Source organism: Anoplopoma fimbria, chromosome 4 (assembly GCF_027596085.1).
Source record: "Anoplopoma fimbria isolate UVic2021 breed Golden Eagle Sablefish chromosome 4, Afim_UVic_2022, whole genome shotgun sequence".
NCBI classification, from domain to species: Eukaryota; Metazoa; Chordata; class Actinopteri; order Perciformes; family Anoplopomatidae; genus Anoplopoma; species Anoplopoma fimbria.
Genome location: NC_072452.1, coordinates 11,765,372 through 11,775,054, shown reverse-complemented (window position 1 = coordinate 11,775,054; position 9,683 = coordinate 11,765,372). Strand labels below are relative to the sequence as shown.

General features: G+C 39.2%; 1 protein-coding gene across 1 annotated transcript; it reads left to right on the top strand.

Moving 5' to 3' along the window:
* The first annotated feature begins 7,763 nt into the window (after window positions 1–7,763).
* Window positions 7,764–8,982, top strand: LOC129090423 (C-X-C motif chemokine 10-like). The gene is made up of 4 exons (XM_054598071.1): window positions 7,764–7,945; window positions 8,076–8,199; window positions 8,444–8,521; window positions 8,652–8,982. The coding sequence occupies exons 1-4, from the start codon at window positions 7,882–7,884 to the stop codon at window positions 8,713–8,715; spliced, it is 330 nt and encodes a 109-aa protein (XP_054454046.1). The 5' UTR covers window positions 7,764–7,881; the 3' UTR covers window positions 8,716–8,982.
* Window positions 8,983–9,683: the final 701 nt, after the last annotated feature.

The window sequence follows — 9,683 nt, the reverse complement described above, 5'->3', positions numbered from 1 at the left end:
TTTATGTTGCCATTTGCTGCTCCTTGCTTGGGTTGTTTGTATTTTGGGCTGTTTACACTGCAACTCCAGAGTAAGCAGGGGATGGAGTATGAAATGGGGAAGAGGAAGGCTTCTATGTGATTTAGATTTAATTGAGTAAGGCGCTAAAATAGATGGTTGTGTTTGGAAACCCTACACGTTCACAAGTTATTTTTTATTCCAGATGAAGCAGCAAAATGATGTCAATGGAAAAACACATAGGTCTGATGAGGTATAACATCAGGATCCTTGAAAATGATCTGTATGCTTCAAACAATGTTTTGTCTGTCTATTGGATACACAGCAGTGTATGAATATGTTTGCCTCAATTATTAGACTCAGAAATGCTGTTAAAATAAATAATGTTTTGTTGGATGGATAGCATATTGATGTGGTGATATAAACAGTTTCTAATAAAGCAGAATCTGGCAGCCAAAGCCTTTAATACATGTGGTGACATAATTTCATCATTTCAATTTGAGCAGTAAAACTATAAGCCCGTCATAGACTGGTCAAGTTATTGTGTTTAAATATTGCTTTTGCAAGAAGAACCTCAAAATATTCAGTGAATTTACCGTGAAACTGCTTATATACTTTACATGACGGTGTATGTATGTCCCCAAACATTTGACAGATATTTTGGCTCAAAACATGATGTCCTTCCTCCTTGTCTTTTTTCTCAGCGATGCGGCCGCGGTCCAGACTGCTGTCCAAGAGAAGACTCCTGCTGCCCACCATCAGAGAGGGCACTGAGGAGACGGTGAGGGATTTAAATGAGGCTAACACACTCCTCATCGCTGGCCATGACCAGGCTGTCTCCTCAGAGGACTACCTCCTCTCCATCTGCCACCTGGCCAGCCCCACCTTCCCGACCAGGCACGTCTCCCCAGACAACATCCACACACGGCAGCTGGACGCAGTGCACCAGAGGCTGAGGCTGTCGAGGCTCAGTGGGACCACATCTACCAACTTCAAATTCAACCCTACAGAGGAAGCACACGACACCGACATGCAGCAGAGAAAGGAGATAAAACTGAATTGCGAGCTGAGGCTGGGCAACTATGACCCTCTGGAGTATCTTTATGGAAACCAGAACAACCTGTCAGGAGGTGTGAGGGGGGCATTTGTTGAGGAAAGGTTTATAAGGCAACATGAGGGTTTATGTGAGGGCCAGGCTCGCTCCAGAGCTCACAGCATCCCCCGTGCTTCAAGTCCAGACCTCCCACGCCAGCGCAAGAGCAGCTGCCCCGAGTTACACACCAGCACTGAACCAACCATTTCAATCACCTCCCCAAAGCACAGCTTCTCCAGGTTGGAGGCCAGCAGAGGGAGCCCAGCAGACAGAGGGGCAGAGGAGGAGAGACAGAGTCCAACCATCAAACAATCCCTCATCTCCCAGTGGCTCTCTGACTGCAGGTCGGCGTGGAGGGAGGCGCGTGTGCGAGCTTGCATGCTGCCCGCCATCGCTGAGATATAGGGCTCAAATGTAAAGACAATGTGACAGAGGACATTCATCAATAAAGTTTCCAACATTTTCTGTCAGCGGATGACACATTGATGTGATGGGATATGTAGTTGTGTATTATGCGGATATATTAAAGGGACATGATCAAATACAAATTTGAAAAACTTCAGAGGCAAATTAATTGCCATGATAGTCTATCTGCAATGATATATCAATGTCATTATTTACTAATACAACACTTGATGTATGCTGGTGATCACACAAAAACACAAATTGACAAATTTGCAAAATCTTTTTTTCTACCTTCCTGTGTTTTGTGAACTACGTACAAATCAATAAAGTATTGTTTTTATACTCTCAACTATCAAATATCTAATGTCTTTCTAAAAAAATATTCTGTGCTATGATGTTTGTTTTCTTGCATGTGTGAATCCTTCATAAATGAACTCCCCTCTCGGCTCAGCTGGTGCCAGGCGCTGGAGTTTCTATGGTAACTGTCGTGGGATCCTACTCTGGTAAACACAAGTGTGGAGAAACACAGGCTGAGCAAAGAGGACACCGCTGAACCTAAACATGCAAGATGGAGGTCATCTGTTGCTGTAATGGTTCTGCTGCATGTCGACTGCGTGTCACAATTAAACGCATACAAGTTACTCATTCACATACATATATTTAATACATTTCAATATTGCAAAGAACAGAATATTCAGATTTTTCAGTGTGTAGTTTATTGGTAAAAAGGACAAATATCAGCTCTGATTAATGACAATTGTTCTCATCTCTAGATTCAGCTGGTAACATCATAAAGCAATCCTTGTGTGTGGTTTTCAATCTTAAACACTAGAGGTCAGGCTTCGATAATACTTTGCATTTACAATCCATCGAACATTGTATAACCTTAAACCTTCTATAAGCCATGGTGCGCCACAAAATACACATTTAATCGAAAAATGGCACATTAGAGGTAATGCTCAAAGTGTCAATTTATCCAAGTAAAAAAAGAAATTATCTATTAAAGATTTAAATTATAGTTAGGCCAAGCTGACTATTTAGATAATTACACAGGTTTTAAACAAATCTCTGTGTTTGACTTTCCACCTGGTTGAAATTTGGCCAATCTACTTGCTCTGGTTGTTCCCAAACACACCTTTAATGTACATTTGGGTGCTCATTTTTGGTTTGTCCAAATACATAAATCAATGGGGCTTAAGTATTGGTTTGCTCACAGCTTGTCTAATTGTCTGGACCTTTTTGTGTCTTTGAGTCATGCAAATTTGTCAGGAACATGTTACCATGTGTTTTTTTGGGTGAGAACAATGTTCATGTTCATCATAACCAGTTGAGCCGACTGTTTAAATAACAATTAAATTTGTTGAACACTGAATTATGGACATAAACCGAAGACGCAGGGTAGCTAAATATACATGCTGGTTCCAGTAAGAGAAAAACCACCTTCACCGTCACAGGAAAACTTGTCTTTTAGGGGCTGGAAAGTCTTTTGCGGTCATATCGACACTCAAGTCTCTCTCTCTTTTCACACTTACCTCAGCACACCAACATGAGCGACAAGGCCTGTTGCCACCAACTTGTTAGCTCTTCATGATAGGTGGTATGAATATAAACATCATGAAAATACATTATTAAATATTTAGTTTAATTAGTGTAATGTAAAATTATTTATAAATTAGTCAATTATTGTTATTGCTCGGCCAAAAAAGAAAAATAATAAATTCACCAAATTTACTGACATGCATTTTTTTAAATATCATTCTTATTTTTCTCTTTTCTTAATGTATTTAAAAACAATTTTAACTGAATAATACAGGAACTTTAAGAAATAAGGAATCATCTCGAACATGCTGTGGAGAGAATCAACCACAGTTAGGAACCGCACTTAAAAACTATTCTCAAAATATCAAATGAAACTAATGTGTATCCTTTTGACCTTAACCATCAAGTCAACACTAAACTCTTTGTATAACAGCCTAAAGCAATGGGTCACTTAGGATGCAGAATTGTTTATGTAGGAAGAAACTCCAGTCAAGAGAAGAGTCTATTTAACATCTATGTTTTTCATGTTTTGTGTTTTATTTAGTTATTCATATCCTCTTGTTTCAGAGCACTTCATTTCCTGCCTTTGTCTGCCTTGACCTGATTAGATTCATCGGTCAGCAGACCTCCTGCTCACCTGTTCCCACGGCCCCTATTCATACCAGCCCAGTTCCTTTGTTGGTTTGTTGTCATTGCTGCATTCTTGACCTGTAATCTCCCGGCCTTTTGGACGCTCAGTCTGTCAGCTTTTCTCCCATTATTAAAGTTACTTCACTGAGTCTCTTGAGTCTGCATTTGAGTCCTCTCTGCCTCAGCTGCATCCATCAGCTGTGACAGATGTTTTCATTTTAACACCTGCATGATACATGAAAAGGTAATTTGATCCAATATTTGTAAAAAAAAGAGAGATTTGTAAAAAAGATTTGTAAAAAAGAAAAAGTCTAACTTTGTGTATTGCAGATCATTGGTTTTCTTCTTCTCAACCCATAGCAATCATCCCATGACCCCCCTAGATTGTGAGGGGCCTCTGAACTAAACTACCTTATAGTGTAGCCAGACTGGGCTGGTTCCTGCCCAATGGTGCTACTTGTGATTTAGGTTTGGCTGGTAGATGAAATGTGGGCTGCTTTTCTCAACATTTGGCAGGGTTTTGAAAAACACCATGAAAGCACAATTTTATCATTTCATTGTTAAAACAAATAAACAAACTTTGTTGTTTCCACTTTTATATTATTGATTGATTTAAAAAAATTACACTTTCACACTTTCACACTATTCACTTGGTATTTCGTCACTGCAGTTCTGCTGAATAAAAGAAAAATCACTTTTCAAATGAAATGAGAAGTGCAACCACACCAGGCTGTATACACAAAGTCTGCAGAGGAAGAGACTGCTGACGTTTTGAGTTCCTGTCGGTTCATTCCTGCACAGGATCACACTTTGTGGTCTGGGCTTTTGGTGAAGAGCAGCACTACTTCACAAAAAGGAAACATGAATTATTAACATGTACCCAAAACCACATTTACCTCCTACACAGCCAATAGGTCAACGAATAAAAAAATGTTTTCCATGAGACACGCTGTTCGTACATGTACTGCCACTGAAAGCTGGACCGCAGAGTCACCCCCTTTTTGTTCCTGTGCCAGAACAAGCTGCACTTTACTTATTGTGAGCTGCTGCACTCTCCAGTCTGAAACCCCATGAAATATTAACTGAAGGGGAGTATGAAATATTCAAGCTTGCTAAGTGCAGTCTGTCTGTCAGAAAGAAAGTGGAGTTCATCAGAGGTGGCAGAAATATAGTGTACAACTTTAAGCCGTTGTGTAATAAATAAATCCCCTGAAAACTAAACCACAGAGGTTCTTAATATGACTCACATTTTCTACGCCCCCAATTCTTTTTTGCGTTGGAAAAGGAGTCAATTTCCTTCATGCGCTCTCTTCTGTGGCAGTAGCTATAAGGAAGTCACACTTGCTGACCGCTGTTGTTTAGTCTGAACTTTATGGAAACAAATGAAATTCCCTTTCAGTGCTCTTCACTGCCATGGAAGACCCCTGTGTCTTAAATTAGCACAGCTTGGCTTTGACAGATTTCTGAAGAATCCAAAAGTCTCTTTTTTTCAGGGTGAAGAAATGTAGCTTACCGCAAGCTGCAAAGCAAAACTATATTATCACCATGAATCAATTTTCAAGTTTAGACTTGAAGGCAGTATAAGATACCTTGTGTTTAAGGCTTGAGAACTGCATCTCCATCTATGATGACCTTTAAAATAATTTGTCAGGGTTGTATGTTCCAACTTGCTCACAAAACCCACTGGCTGTCTTAAAAATGGACCGCAGCCAACAGGTATGTAAAAAAAAAAAAAACCTTTTTGTTTGTTTAACCAACCCTGTAAAACATGCCTTTTTTTCTTAAGGAGAGAGTTAGAGATCTGTCTTTCTCAGAGCCCTGCTTTATCAGTAATATGGCAATACAACATAATATATATATTACATAATATATACTTTTTATAGGCATTGTATATATATATAATAAGTGTTTGCATAAATATTCACCCCCTTTAAAGTGACTGACCTAATTCAACAGATGTCCAGCTAGTTGATGCCAGCAGTGTCACAATTAGTGAAATGGAGATCACCTGGGTGCAGTTGATGTGTGTCAAGTGATTGTAGTATAAAAACACCTGTGTCCAGTCTCTGGTTCATCAGTATTCCTGCTACAATTGCAACATGAAGGCAAAAGAACACTCCAAGCAACTCAGAGAAAAGATCATTGAAAAGTATAAGTCAGGAGATGGCTACAAAAAGATTTCCAACTCACTGGACATCCCACAGAGTTCAGTTAAATCCATCATTAAGAAATGGAAGGAGTATGGCACTTAAATCTGCCTAGAGCTGGCCGTCCTCACAAACTGAGTGACCGGGCAAGAAGAAGACTGGTGAGGGAGTCCCCAAGACACCTATGACCACTCTGAAGGAGTTAAAAGCTTCAGTGGCTCAGATGGGAGAGACTGTACATACATCAACTGTTGCCCGGGTTCTTCACCAGTCGAAGCTGTATGGGAGAGTGGCAAAGAGAAAGCCACTGTTGAAAAAAGCTCATATGAAATCTCGCCTGGAATTTGCCCAAAGGCATGTGGGAGACTCCAAGGTCAATAGAAGAAGCTTCTTTGGTCTGATGAGACAAAAATAGAGCTTTTTGGCCATCAGACAAGACTCTGCACATCACCACAGAACACACCATCTCCACCGTGAAGCGTGGTAGTGGCAGCATCATGCTCTGGGGATGCTTCTCAGCAGCCCTGGAAGGCTTGTATAGGTAGAGGGGAACATGAATGCAGAAAAATATCGCCAAATCCTGGAGGATAATCTGACTCAGTCTGCAAGAGAACTATGACTTGGGAGAAGATTTATTTTACAGCAAGACAACGACCCCAAGCATACAGCAAAAGCTACACAGAAATGGTTCAAAGACAACAAGGTGAATGTTCTGGAGTGGCCAAGTCAAAGCCCAGATCTCAATCCAATCGAGAATTTGTGGCTGGACTTGAAAAGAGCTGTTCACGCCCGATCCCCGAGCAACCTGACAGAGCTTGAGTTGTTTTGCAAGGAAGAATGGAGAAAAATTGCAGTGTCCAGATGTGCCAGCCTGATTGAGACGTATCCACACAGACTCAGTTCTGTGATTGCAGTCAAAGGTGCCTGTACTAAATACTGACCTGAAGGGGGTGAATATTTATGCAATCATTTACTTTGCCTTATATATTTTTTATTAATTGACATTATTTTGTAAATAAGGTTTTTATTTATTTCTTTTGATTTTTTTTTGCAAAGTTTTGTTTTCCTTATTTGTTTAAATATTTAGAAGAAAAGAGAAGGATATCAAAAACTGAGAAGGAAGAGATGTGAAGGGATGTCGTTTTGAACAAAAACTGAAAGAGGACATAAAACTGAAACTCACATTTTGACCATGCTTTCTGCTGAAATCAAGCACTTCTTTTCAAACCCATGACCTTTGGAGGACATATCATATCCTAAATCAGATCTGAGTTAATATCCAACGACTACGGAAAAATGCAGAATCCATTAAATATGACTGATACTACTCACTTATTAACACAATAAATGTCATGGCACTACCACACAGCTACAGTGGAGATAAATACATTCATACTTGCCTTCATATTATTTCCGAGCACTCTGATATTTGATTTGGTGATATACATGCTGAAGGTGTTAACCACTGAGGCACACAACATACACACAGAACCAGATGTTGTAAAGATAACCAGCCCACACTTTGTGTTGCGAAATGTAAAATACTTCTAACAATCTACACTAACTTCATTTGAATTTTTTTTTATCCAATTGTTTGGATGTTTAGTCGTCATGGTATTAAAATAAAATGTGTCCAAAACGTCAAAAAAAAATCATAAGTTATAAGTCAATTTACACAAACTGTGTGACTATACCTTTTCTTGCACATGCATCTTTCCAATCAAAAGTTGCACTTTTGTTTTTATATTAATATTCTCAAACATGATATCAAACTATACTTTTAAAAATCTAAAATCTGGTTAAATTATAAGTAATCACAGGGGATGATGAGTGGAATTACTTTTTTTTTTTTTTTGTTTTGAAGTTTCACTTTCCAGTCTCAAAAATTCCCTTACTCACAGGAAGTATGATGATGTATGTGTCTGGAGAGAGTATTTAAGACGGCCCTTGGTCTCTACTCCTCACAGTTCTCTTTGGCTCTATTCAATCTCTCTAGCTGCACTTGTTACAGCTCCTCTCCATCACCTTCATCACAGCACCAGTGTCTTCTTCACCAAAGAGAAACCGAAGATGTCCGGCATCATGAAAGTGTTTTTGCTCCTGGCTGTCATGGTCTGCATCTCTAAAGCCCAACGTAAGTTTTTTATACTTCTTCAGCATTTACCACTTTAACATGGACAACGTGAGGTTTGTTTTATACCTATTTGTGTTGGTAGCTGTAAGAAGTGAAAAATGAACTGAACTTTCTTTGTCTTTCTCTTTAGTTGATGGTACATCAGGAAAGAACTGTCTGTGTCGAAATGTCAGGAATGCAGTTGGCTCGAGGAATAACATAAAGGACATCCAGGTCTACCCAGCAACCATCTTCTGTGACCAAGTGGAGATTGTGTAAGAAACACTGAAATCTTGAATTAAGACTGGGAAAATGTGCGATCTTGGTGCAGTAATGTGTTAGAAATTAGAAAAGAATGATTTGTAATTTCCAATTTTTGGTGCTAATAGGAAGCTTCTCAGTTAACCCCTCACACATAACTACAGTGTCATTTTATCCTTTTTATCAAAGGTTCAAGTCTGGCCTCAGTCTGCCTGAATCATGTTCACCTGAGTTCACCTCTACTTTCCTTTTCAACAGTGTCACCTTAAACAGCGGCCTTCGCTATTGCCTGAACCCCAAGTTGAAGGCAGTGCAAAAACTCATGGCTAAGATCATGTGAGTATTTTTACAGACATGAATACAAGCCTCATCTTCAGAATACACCGACCACCCAACTTCCAATAGGAACCTTTTAGTGATTGATGTAATATGTCTAATGTGTGTTCTTCTTCTTTCTCATTTCTAGGACATCGGTAACTTCTACTACAGCCAGACCAACTGAACTCACTTCCACTACAGCTCGCATCTGAGTCATCATCTCCTCCGATCAATAAGAAGAGCAGATGACCTCTGACTCCCACAAACAAAAGCACCTTAAACGAATGCAGATTTAGTTGAATTCAACTTTTTATCTATTTATCTTCTATTTATACTGATGTGCACTTACAGTATAATCTCCGTTCCATGTTTTTTCCTTTTATCTGTTTTTGTAAATAGACGTATATGTTGTGAACCAAGTTTATGCATTTTGGTAATTTGTCAGTGTTTTTTTTAATAATAAAAAAGAAATCAAAGAAGCATTGAGTAATTGTTTTTTATTCCAGGTCTGATACTGTTTGTGCCCTACACAGGGCCACCTTGTGGTTCAGGACTGCCAATGCAAGAAATACAGTTTATGTGCCAATTCACAGATCTCGTACAATTAAAATACCAAGCATTCAATATTTTAAGGCGTCTTCTCAACACAACTAATGAGTCTTACTCGTACTTACATGTATCAGATACCAGAAGACACCAAAGCTGCAGAGACTTTGAGATTACAGGGTGAATAACCTGCCAGCACCGGGTTTGTTGACATATGAATATCGTGGCATTTGGTTGATCAAAATCTTAATTTCAAGCATACATTGGAGTTATAACTAAGAAACTCAAGGTTTTACTAATTTCTATATAGATTTAAGGTATATTTCTTTCCATCCTCACATAAATGTCTGGTTACAAGCCTATTCCTTCTCAGCTAGACTATAGTGATACCATATACATATGTACCTGTTCCACCACTTTGGCCTCACTTGACCCACTTTATCATGCCTCTTTGAGATATATTTTAAACTTAGGTTACAGGACTCATCACTTGCTATGAACAGCATGCAGCATTGGTATACTCTAAGGAACAACGACATTGTGACAACGCTCTAAGTTTGTATTTGCACAAAATACCTACAATCTAAGGTGCATAAATTGGCTAGGCTTAGAGGTGCCTCCTGTGCAGACTGAG

Coding starts and splice junctions, on each gene's coding strand:
- LOC129090423 (XM_054598071.1), top strand. CDS start 7,882: ATGTCCGGCATCATGAAAGTGTTTTTGCTCCTGGCTGTCATGGTCTGC. Junction 7,946..8,075: donor CTGCATCTCTAAAGCCCAAC/GTAAGTTTTTTA, acceptor CTTTCTCTTTAG/TTGATGGTACATCAGGAAAG. Junction 8,522..8,651: donor AAACTCATGGCTAAGATCAT/GTGAGTATTTTT, acceptor TCTCATTTCTAG/GACATCGGTAACTTCTACTA.